The following is a 12,036-nucleotide window of genomic DNA, read 5'->3' as shown; positions in this document are numbered from 1 at the left end:
CTCTAATTCTGTAATTAGAGTCTGCAAAAGCGGGACGCTCTAATAGGTAATGATCTAAGTGAGCTTTTGTTCTCGACTCACTGATCTCTTAGGCACTAGAAATACTGAGCTATGACACATATATACCTTTTTCATTATCTTGCATAAGTTTGCGCGCGGTTTGCATACTTCCAGTCGCTACGATATCCATGCCACAGGCTTCCTGCCGTCGTATCCCCTCCAGTGGCAAACAGGACAAAAGGACTCTCATTCCTGTAGCGTAAGACTTGCTGCGAATTCTAGGACTCCACGTGATCGGATACTGGACACAAAGTTAGGAAAGCAGAAGAATATTGTTACACCGTTAATATATAGACTTCGTAGGGATAATGCTAATTAAAAATAAGTATGTTGATCATAGTAATTAATGATATTTATATTAGTATTCGTGTACATTAGCGGCTAATTGCGTCTATTGACATAGAGAATAAATATGGGTCTCTACTGTACTTCTCTTTTAGCTATGCCTAGAAAATCTAACGTTATGTAGTTACGTTACCGAAGATACCCTATGCTTTCCTGACTAGATATAATGCGTAATGCTCGAAATGCATATGTATCCTGCCTCGGTCTCTCTGTTTCTGCTTCGTCCTGTTCTTTTTCACCTCTGTATCGCTGCCTCGATCTGTTGTGCAGACAAATAACCATGAAATATACTAAGTTTAGCAGGATAAAGGAAGGTATCGCTATTGTGATTACTAGACCATGCGCCTTTTGCAAAATTTTCGCATTAACTGCAGTCTGCGGCATTTGATAATGACATTGTGCTCTGCGTTGGACACACCTGGAATTCACTGAAGAATTCGGCCTGTGCCCCCTGAAATGAAAACCAACCGGCCGACTACTTGCATCAACTCCCCTTTGTTTTTGAATGGGTCGCCTCCGTCGATGTTGAGAAAATCTGGCACCCCGCCAGCGTCAGTCAGCTGTAAGCATCAGGCAGAAATCATCGGTGGCATTCACAGCGTATAGTAGGGCTCATTGCTGTAGATTTAATGTACACATGCTTTTTTCCGTTATGATAATCTGTTATTCTAGTACAGGGTAAAATCAATACATTTAATGGCTGTAGTTGTAGAAGGCAATGCGCTGTGAAACGTGATGCGTCATAAACATTGGCGTCTCGTATACTTTAGATTGCACTGTATTTATTTAGCGACTTCACTTAGGTAACAATATTTTATTTTTTTTTTATTGAAACAGGACGTCAACCACTTGAGCGTTTCCTTAGTTTCATTTGAATTCAACTTATCTGAGCTGTGTAAAAGTTTTATATTTGCACAATGGCCGGAGACGAAACGTCAACCGTCCACAGTATTCGTCCGGATGCTCCGGGTACGGCCAACATTGTCTGAAAAACTAGGTAGTGATTTTTCTGCCGATATCTGAACCGCAAGGCAAAACATCATTCGTTGAATGTTTGTGTTTGGATTTTCATGCTAGTAGCTGTTGCGTTCGGAGCATAACTTCCCTAATTGCAAATGACGATTTTTAACATGGAAACATTTCTCTCTGACGTAAGGTTCCCAAAGAGAAATACATTCAATGTATGCGTTCTAACAGCATAAGCAGCGTCCACTTACCGAGTAGCATAAGTTATGTTTGTTATCTATCCGTATGTTACTAAACGTCAATGGGTGTCTTTTTTCCTTTGTTTCAATTAACTTTTGGCTTAAAATAGTAGTAATAGGATAGTTGCTTTTTTTTTATGGCTCTTTGTAGGCTTGTAAAGTTTCATTTCGCGATATTCTCCGCGATTAACGGGATAATTCGTGTAGCTCTTAGCAAAATGTTTTTAGGCACTTTGTTTGGCAATTATTAAGAATTTCTAAAAGATTCCTATTGGAAAGGTGTTTGCTTCATCCAAGCTTTAAGGAATTAGTGAGACAAAATTGGGCAAGAAAAAAAAGATAAAAAATGTTATTTTTCGAAAATATTTTTCAACACTGTTGTCGTTAGAGAAAAGTATATTGGACATTTGAAAGGTCGCATATATCTGCAAATAGTAAAATAGGCACAGCGCAGTATGGGATTCATCGGAACAGCTGAAACGGAAGTCGTAAGGGGACTACTGGGACACGCAGAGAGAGGAACTGCATAACTTTAGAAATTAGAGTAAATTAATTGGTACAACAGACTACTAGAATCATTGCGCTATTGTAACGCGGACCGCGAAATGAATCGACTCGAGTAAGGAAGTAGACAATTTAATGGGATAGTCGTACGGAACTGAATCGGGAAAAATCAAATCTGTTAAGATTAAAATACCATGATGAAACATATGCGGGTAAATAATAGGATCGTTGAAAATCAGGAGCAAGATAGCTATGAGACGGCAACGGGGCAGATTAATAAATAATAATAATAATAATGCGTACCACAGCTATAATTTGTATTAAACTGGGTATGACTGAAATAAGTCAGACCAGCTGGATCTGTGGCGTTGGGCAATACTGGCCACACTTAAAAGAAGTTACCAATCAAAAGCAGGTGGATCCTACTTTTGCCCCCATCACGCATCTTCCGCCGAAGACTTTGCGAATTCAATAACAGGTAAAAGTTGCCGGAAATATGGGAATATTACATCTGGATGTACGCAGCGCACGGCAAGAAGCAGTGCGTCGTCTCCACACCCTGGGGGTGGCTGACGCTTGCACGTCGCTAGGATGTTCTGGACTTTCGTAGTCTGCTAAGCGTCTACCTGGTGAGGCAGCGATACCGTTGTTTTTTTTTTCTGTTCTATTGGACATACTAGCTCAGACCGATTCGAACGTGCGTTTCGTTCCGGCTTCGTTCTTATGCCGATGCCTACACGAAAGCCTTTTACACAAGTCGATGCTAGTACATTTTTTTTTTCGAGATATAAATTCCTTAGTTAGCGGCAAAACTGAATACTACTTACAACCCACGTTTTCCTAACCCACGTATCCCGTGCCGCAAGCACGGGATAAAGCATTAGATAGCAATAGTAACTGTGAACAATATGAAGTAGACCGAACTTATCTCTAAGGTTATTGCTGTGGCACTTAATAAATACAAAATATATAATTAAATTTACTTAAGTCGAATCTACAGAAAATAATGCTTATTCACTCCTTCGTCGAAAGGTAATTTCGTTGCCTTTATTTTGAAGGTACAATCTTGAAGAGCAACGGAAACGTCTATATGTGCGGATGTTCCAACCGACTTTTGAACTTGATAAACACTTTGCTTTCTCGACTATATCGTTTTGTTAAATCACGGCCCGTCGTTAGGTCTCCTTGGAATATCATCGAGGCAATAAAACTCGCAAGTTTTTAACGCTGGCCATCCTCTTAATTAAAGAAGTACAAGAGTTGAATTTATACTACCTATTCAACCTAGCGACTTAGATGCTTTATTTACCAATAAGCAAATGCATGTCTCCTCTATCTGCAGTATGTACACATGTACATTTTCGGCCAAGTCGACTTCTTACATGAAAAAATACTCTAATAGAAGGTGATGATGCATTTAAATTGGGAAGAACATAAGTGGGCTACTTTTCATAACGGATATCGCTGCTTCTAAAACAATGCTAAAACGTTTTTATAGCGCGCAACAGTGCGTGGTTTTCGTAAATTGAACGAAAACAAGCCACCAACCAAGTGGTTTTAGAAACTAGAGATTTGGTTTTTGCGTTAAATTTACGTTATTCCCAATTTTCATGCGTTTGTAAAAATTTGGCAGACGTTTCAGTAAAATAGACCGAAACATTTTCAATGGCGTTCAGATTGACAGAGCTTAAACCAAAAAATCATTTTGATGTAGCCATGAACGGCCCTCTTTGAGAGGGGAATATCAAGTACCAATTGGGTCTTTGGAAACATTTTTGCCTTTTCGTCCTTCATTTATCGTTAACCGTGGCAAGCCTTGGCATTTTTAAGCTCTTTGACCTAACATCAGTTCAAATTTAAGTCCGGTAAAATTCTTTGCCCGCAGAGCACTTGAGCTACAGTTTAACCAGCTTAAACCTATTAATACCTTTTGACTCGCGGCTATTAGAGAATATATATTTAGAAAATGGCTAGAGAGTGGTTCAGGTCCTAAAGGTAAGATGTAATCGCATCGAATAATGGTTATACTGAACAATCAGGACACCTCTAATACACACGAAAAAATTTGCTGAGATGTCTGCTTTTCTTTAGAAGCAGTTTTAGAGAAGTAACAATGAGTTAGAAGAAGTTTTCAACCTAAATGCTCGCCCTATATGTTATACGAAGTCTTGTCCTTGTTCTTGTTGTAAAAATCACACAGAGCTATTTTTAGGTAGACTAGACTTTCTGGATCGTCTTAGAGGCGGCTAGATATTAACAACAAATTATCAAAGGCACAAAACGGTGTCTCATTTTTTATCTAAAACATTTAATTCGATACTGGTCTTCCGTCTACAATTGAGACTTCACGTCTGCAAGAAATACTCGAATATGAGTGTTTTCTAAATTCAGCCCTTGCCTTTGGGCCCGGAAGATGCACCTAATCTATCCGGCCGCCTGAGGTTGATGAAAACCATTGAAGGCCGCTTTGAAAAAAGAAGATTCCAAACATTCTACTATTATTAAACATGTTAAATCCGTTCGACTTCATTAAAAATAGGGGCCTAATAATAGAGAATACACGTTTGTTTCAATAAAACACAGTTATTTTTTGCCTTTTAACATCTCGTTCGACACCGACTAGGATGCAATTACAATAACAGGGTTCTATATGCGACTGTTACAGGCAACGGGAAGAGGTGGTGACAACAACTTTACCGGCTACGAGGAGCGGTCGCAAAAACTCGTCAATAGAAAATCTTCAACTTACTAACATTCTTCCGGCTCCCACGCAGTCAGTGACGGTATCCTTGTCAAGATCACAGAGACATGTGAGTGCGTACACCTGAGTTGGCCACATCGAAACATTTGTTACGTTGTTGTATCTTTCGTGCATAAATGTATCTGAAAATAAATCTGCATAAATGTATGTTTGCATTTAGTTCCTGCGACTTGCTTTCCGTCTACCAGGGAATAAGGTAAGCAATAAAAATAAAGTGACATTTTAGACTCTAGCTTTTCCTTTTGGACTTCAAACAGTTATTTGTGAATTTTTAAATTACCTCGTTGCGAGACAATGTCTAGGGCAGCCACGCCGTGACCCAAAACACCGTTGCTATTTTAAAGAGCTTCCAACAAGATGCTGCATTCGGTCGAATTACTCCTAATATCAACGACGATGCCTATATGCTTACGTATAATAACAGATATTAGCTACCCAGGTTTAGATTGCAAAACAGCGTAACATCATCCCCTCAAAAAGTTCATAGAAAATTATCTGTATGCTTTGTATCATCTAACTAACTAGTAGCCAATATTGTAATTGAAGCTGTAGTTGCTACTTTAAGTGTAAATATGGTCAGTCTGATAAAAATTTCTACGTTTCATAAAGTGGCCCAAAGGGCATTAGGTCAATGTTGGTTTTGTAATAAATGCACACAAAACGATTTCTTATTCAGTTTATGTCAAAGAGCTTTTGCGTCGGTTAGAATTATATGGCAGTTGATTGCTGGGCATTTTTTGGCTCCTGACGACGGCACTACTACCTACTGGTGCTACATGGACACTTAGCCTCTGTTACCTGTGGCAAAGCCGACAATAACGTCATTAACACTATCTCGGACAGTCCTGAAAGCGGTTTCCGTGCTGAAGTATGGCCAGACAAAACTCCACTGATGCTCGATGCTTATCTGATCCTCCTCATATGGCCGCGTAAATAAGGTTATGTGTATCAGCAGAACTAGATCCAAAAATAACCACATTTGACCTCAGACTCTCAAAACACGCCGTGTGTACAAAAAGAGTTCTCTACTGATTACATCCACAAGGTGAGAACGGGTTCACATCGACTAATTTTTTCAGCAGCCAAGCGCAGCTAGCACGTTTATGGGTCATTTCATCTCGACACGACAAACAAATTTTAGTCGACTTCCAAGTCGTTACTTACTGTTTGTACATTTTCGTAGAAGTTTTGTCTTACGCGAACGTGGCCAAGGTAAAATGAACCTACTAGTTCTTCTAAATAGATGCTAGCGTTCGCACGTTAGCGTACGTCTTAGAAGAGCAAACGTCCTTTGTTCGACTCGAACCCATGCCGTGTTACTCGATAAGACGAGTCATACTGCTGACACTGAGGAAGGCGCTAGTGACATGAAACGGGCTGTGCGTTGTAGATTCTGATTGTTGTACCACTTTGAGGATCCCAAGCGTCGCGTGGATTGACCCAGTCGGATGGGTAGGGTGGATGGCCAAGTGTAGGAGGCAACATGGCATCTTTATGGAATTACCAGCTAGAGATTTGCTTGTTACTGAAGCAACAAGCTTTAGCTGAGGGTGAGCGGCCAAGGTGAGCGTCACTAGGTCGTAGTGAATCGAAGGATTCTGTTGTATCTACAACAATACATAGCCATTCAAATCTATCATGTAAAAACACGCTGTACAATATACTTACGTTAATGTTTGCTTAATTTGATTGTGTAATAGTTTTATTGTTTTTATTGGCAGACTCTGGATGTCGTAAATGTACGTTTTTGCTTAAACCATCTGTGTCTATTCATTAAAACCAAAAACATTAGTAGTGCCTATGTTATTGTATCCGGTAGGTGTGGTAGCAAATAGAGACTCAGTCGCATGAATTTATACAAAAATTGTTCACAAAATCGTTCAAAAACTTCTTGCCAGATACTGTGACGCCTACCATAGTGTTGTTACTGTATAAGAAAAGTGCACTGAAACCTGCGCGTTAGCCGCGCTTTGCTGAAGAGGCAATCGGTTAGATTGGCTGGTAGATAGTCACTTAGTGTTTGGGAACGTGATGCCCTAAAATGTTTAATTAGAACATTCTTTACACTGGAGTTATCGATAAATTGGAGAAGATCCTCTATTTTTCCAGTTCTAGATTCTTACAATATTACAGATTCGGGTCCTGCAGTTAAACCAGGCCTGGTTTGCTATAGGAATTCCGTCAGCCATTTCAGTAGCCTCTTATGCCCAACCGAGTCGAAGGATGGACTTTATTTATTCTAGTATATACGTTTACATACTAGTCATTTCGGCGCAGCTGTTTAATCGATTCGCAAATAAAGCTATACCGTTTGGAAATGCTCGGTACACCACACTGGTGCTCAGCAATGACTTATGGTATAAAATGAGCTAATGGCTGCCTTTAGAGCCGCTAGTAATATGGGACCTTGTTCCTATCGCACAATCGAACCTCGTTCCTATCGTACGACCCTATGTGATAAGAAACGCTTAAATAATCTTAACGGTGCATATCGGCTGAACTGAGCTTGGAAGGTCACAGGCGTGTGCAACGGCAACGAACCCTGAGCTCGTGCTAACCAAGCCTCATGCTAGACTCTTAGACAATCAAATAACGTTATTGGTAATATTGCCTTGCAGTAAAGAATAACGTTAACGTCTGTGTAGATTGCATTGTCCTTAGACGCAGCCTAATGTACTTCGGTCTCATACAATAATGGCTTTTGCCAAATGGACAAGATAACCATAAAGAAAAAAAATAAGTGATTAAATTAAAAAGCGAAAAATAAATACTGACATCAGATTTTTTAGGGAAATTGATTGTTTTCCTAATAGTAAGTTAGCGTAACACTTGAGATACACATAGGACAAAGAGCGGCATAGTATAAATACAGGAAATTCTTGCATAAATGATGTTTGTGTAGGTATATAAATGTTGAATTTATTGCACTTAGCAGAGTCCATGTTTTAATCTGTTACAATTTCTATGCAGTGCAAAAGTTCATTTAAATTATACCTACGCATCACAGATGACTATAAGAGCTACCGAGAATCTATCATGCGACTTACGCAAACAAAAAAAACGTTTTTTTTTAAAGCAAAATGCATTTCGCTTACTAAGATAGAAATAGAATCCCTAAGCAACACCCATCTTCTAGGAATTTTTACAATAGGCTCTGCATTTTGGTTTTTCTGCTCTTTTATCTCAGAAGTATAAATTATACCTGTAATTCTAGTAACCGCAAAATCAGGTCACCTAGCTAACAAGCACGCAAGCCATTGCGCAAGCTATGCTTAAGCGCTAACATGACTATTCCCTGTTGGGTCATCACTTATTCTTTTTATCTGCAGAGGATATATCCATTTAGCTGGACAGATTTATAATATGACACGGCTTCCCTGAGGGAGTAACCAAACTTGCCTTCGTTTTAACGCCTTCATCGTGGAAAACGATGAGGTACCATTCTATCCCAAACGATTCGTCTATCGGTGTGAGCAGGCATAAGCCTAAAAGGACTCATGGCGACCGCCATGGTGGTATGCGGGTTCATTACGGCGACTAATATGCTCATCGTATAACAAATAGAAATAAATCTCCTCAGACTGGAGTAACATAGCCTCATACAGAGGGGAAGGTAATGTTCGGTTAGCAAGCCTCATTACTGTCATCGCTTTCGAAGACCTCTCAGAAGACCAAGGTCGATAAACATAGTAACAAGATTCTTAATCCGTATGTAGTGCGGGCGGCTGGTAGTAATGAATAGTCATGTTGAGCAGCTTCGAGCAGCTATATCCAGCCACTGTCTTGCCCGTTAGCAAGTTTGTGACACTGCAGTTTGTTTTCTTCGAACTTAGTAAGAATAGTTCAATTAAAGGGGCGCAGCGTCACTGTTCGCGAGGAACCATCGTTGCAACCTATCCTCTTCTGCTTGCCGTGACCGCTTCTGTTCCAGTCGTTTCTTCTGATTGTTATTTTTTGCTGGATGCGTTTGAGACGTCTGAAGTGCACCGAAAAATGAGTTTTACTGCAAAATGTATTTTTTTCTGAAAAAGTTTTGGCCTTGTTCTGCCACGTCACATTCAAATTTGGACAGATAACATAAGATGCAAAAAAGCGTGCGAAGAGGTGCTAAATTAAAGCCCGCAGCATACAATAAGAACTGACGGAACGGGAACAAAATCGATGACAGCAATGCAGGCTACCACTGTATAACTATTTCGACTGGCGCTGACCACCGATACTCCGAACCCTCCCATGTCTGGACGACAAATTCAGCTAGTGTACCGCACTCATTTCTTGCATTTACCTCGCTTGTGATGAACCGATGAAGAGGACAAAATCCACAGGCCATCTAACAAAGGACAGACACCTCCGAAGGTTTATTTTCGATAGAACAGTAGGCAATACGCCGGGAAAAGATCGGGCAAGAAAAGCTTCCGCAGATTCTCCTCCTAGCCTGTTTGGCTCTTGGTCCTAGGAGGAAGGCGCCGATGTCATCAAAATATGGAATAACAAAAAGCCATCCCAGCTAGCAGGTCCATGCAGACACAACCCCACTCTCAGCCAAACATAGCTCTCGGGAAATTGAGAGGGACCCAGTTTTCCCGAAGCGGCGAAACCATCTCATTCAAAGTATCGGTTTAGCATGCGCAGGATCAATGAAATGGTGAGAGCAGAGGTGGTGGGTGTGCGCTGGAATGGTGGGTCATCATATTACGATGACGGTTTCAGGAGTTTGATTGAGGAAAATACATGAATGGACTTGGCGATAGATTGAATATGAGCGTTGATAGATCAGTAGAAGATTTGAATCATTTTGAATTAAAATCCAACAGATTTCCTGGACACTGAAAGAGCGGTGCAAATAGAGCTTGTGGAAGAGTACAGGCTCTCTGCTAGCAAGTATACGTAAATCGTTAAAAGAGTACGACTAAAGCAGAGCTGTTGCACTCATGACAAAAAGCTCCAAACCAGAATGGGGTCAACAAAATCGGTTAACGGGCATATCTTGCCATGTCATCGTATCACATATGCACATAGCACAGGGTGACTATGCATCCGGTTTCCCGCTCCATGTCAGTGACAGGATCTAGACAAAATAATGTAATACATTGCGTATCTTTTAACGGGGATGAAACTTGCTAGTTATTTCTATCTAATCCGAATTATCATTTCCTTATATCTGGACATTTGTAACTTTGATTTTTTTAAGAAAGAAGACCTGCAACCCATTACATGTGTTTTTTTGCCTTAAACTTATTTCTCTCAAACGTTTGTTGTTACTTTTTTTTAATAACTTTTGGTATTACTGCTAATGCTGTTGATGTCATGTCCGATTGTTAGCTTTAAGTGTAATCAAGCATGGATGTCGAAGTACATTCGAAATGTATTTATTAGTGAAAATGAAGTTGTTTCTTCAGCGATAGAGATCAATATGTGATTTTCAGATTTCCTTGTAGAGCACTTCAAAAAATCCGGAGTCAAAAAGCATTTATGGCTCGCGTTCATGTTTCAGACCAATTGGGTACCTTTCAAAGCTGGCTGCCGCTTTTAGGGCAATACAAATACGCGTTAAATTTTGCATGTAATGGCCTAGCGATTATAGAGAGCATTGTAATGTATGGTTCGTTGAATTACACCAATGCAAATAACGTCCTAGTTTCTGCAGTATTTTCGAGCTGACATATTAACAAATTTTTTTTGACAAAACAAGCGGTCATTGTTCGTGAAGTACGCAGAACCGAAAAAATTAAGTTCCACTTTCTGAAGATGGCACTTACTTTGCTTAAGCCGTACACAGTTCTCGCGAGATCACTCCAGGACCACGTCTAGGGTCCTCAAGTACTACTGGATATCATTCGGAATACTGAAATTCTAGTAACCCAGAACTCCAAACAACTCAGCTATCCGAACATACCATCACCGTATTCTGCCAATGCGCAATGACTTTTTTACGCGCCTAAACAAGCATTTTTTCATATTTGTAGTGAGGTTGTTTTTGTTATTGCATATTATAAATTAATGGAACGATTATTGAGTTTTCATTCTAGGAATTTTTCCGAAGGTCATATTTAACGAGCTAATTAAACAATCGTACAAAGCACCTGAGATACTGCACGTACTTCTGCCTCGCTTGGGACCAGAGCGGAGTACCTCAAGTCGTTTGTTTTTTTCGAAATAAGTTTGTCAAGAAATTTAAAAATAAATAAACCTTTCACATCAGTGGAAACCTATCGTTATATCACAGCCATTGGTACATGCCAGTACAATCGGTCTCAACGGAAGTTCCCTTAGTTACATATATATATATATATATATATATATATATATATATATATATATATTCCATCCGCACAAAACACCTATCAAAATGTAATTCTTTGAGCCTGCGAATGTGTAAATTTATTCGGACAGCCAAACACAAGCCTTCAGGGCTCTACACACAACAGGACCGACCTGTAGGTCCCTGTCACAGAACAGCCTGTGATTTACACGTACAAATTTCGTCAAACTTAAAAAGGAAGAATTTACAAAATAACAACAATTCGAAGCCATCCAATTTTAAGCTTCTCATTTGCATAAAGCGACGTAATTTTCACACAGGTTAGTGTAACCCAATGGAGTAAGCTAAGTTGGATAATTACTACATGCACGCATATTCATCAAGAAGAAACAGTTCTTGCAGATTTGAAAGAAACCGCGAACAATATAACTGTTCTAACCTGTGTTTAGCCCACTTGTACATTCAAACCCATTTTTTCAAAAAAAAACCAATCCAAGCAAGCCTATCTGCTTTAGCTTGTGTAATAGCTCGTAACTGCGCGTTACTATTACGAAGTAGAATCTGAGAGATCAACCTGCATCATGCCACAATCTTGTATTTATGAGCAAGAAATCCTGTGGAGCTAATATTGCTCCATGTCCATGGACCTGCGCTCGATTCTGTTCGATGACAATATTTTAAAGTAAGGATTAAAGTAACTTTGGTTATGTTATTATGGCAGTGGTGTACCCTGAAAGTACTTTGTTTTCTCTGTTATTCGAGGTTTTGGATACAACTTACAACTGCCGTCTTAAGACCACGGCTGTGGCAGCCTACGAGACTGGTACCGTGTATGATAACTATTTAACTAAATAAACATCGTAAATTTACCATGAATCATAGAGTTTACATTTGTGCGC

At 39.7% G+C, this 12,036-nt stretch overlaps 1 protein-coding gene and 1 long non-coding RNA gene across 5 annotated transcripts in view; one reads left to right on the top strand and one right to left on the bottom strand.

The window, feature by feature from the left end:
* LOC147755358 (uncharacterized) overlaps positions 1-961 on the bottom strand; it is a 37,107-nt gene extending 36,146 nt beyond the window's left edge. The window contains exons 1-3 of the long non-coding RNA XR_015329462.1: positions 824-961; positions 539-664; positions 127-301 (exon numbers count right to left, since the gene is read on the bottom strand). This is a non-coding gene — a long non-coding RNA (uncharacterized LOC147755358). The remainder of the gene's footprint in view (positions 1-126; positions 302-538; positions 665-823) is intronic.
* Positions 1-5,008, top strand: part of LOC147755357 (uncharacterized) — a 15,250-nt gene extending 10,242 nt beyond the window's left edge. For 2 of the 4 annotated variants that reach the window (XM_086991718.1, XM_086991717.1), the window contains 2 exons: positions 175-312; positions 4,780-5,008. In XM_086991718.1, coding sequence (XP_086847844.1) covers positions 175-312; positions 4,780-4,942 — 301 coding nt within the window. In that variant the 3' untranslated portion in view covers positions 4,943-5,008. Of the gene's footprint in view, positions 1-174; positions 313-779; positions 918-4,779 lie in introns of those variants that run through there. The other 2 variants (XM_086991719.1, XR_015329461.1) reach the window with 2 other exon arrangements.
* Positions 5,009-12,036: the final 7,028 nt, after the last annotated feature.

Source organism: Varroa destructor, unplaced genomic scaffold (genome assembly GCF_002443255.2).
Source record: "Varroa destructor unplaced genomic scaffold, Vdes_3.0 BEIS01000005.1, whole genome shotgun sequence".
In the NCBI taxonomy this organism is placed as follows: domain Eukaryota; kingdom Metazoa; phylum Arthropoda; class Arachnida; order Mesostigmata; family Varroidae; genus Varroa; species Varroa destructor.
This window is presented reverse-complemented; position numbering and strand designations above follow the sequence as displayed.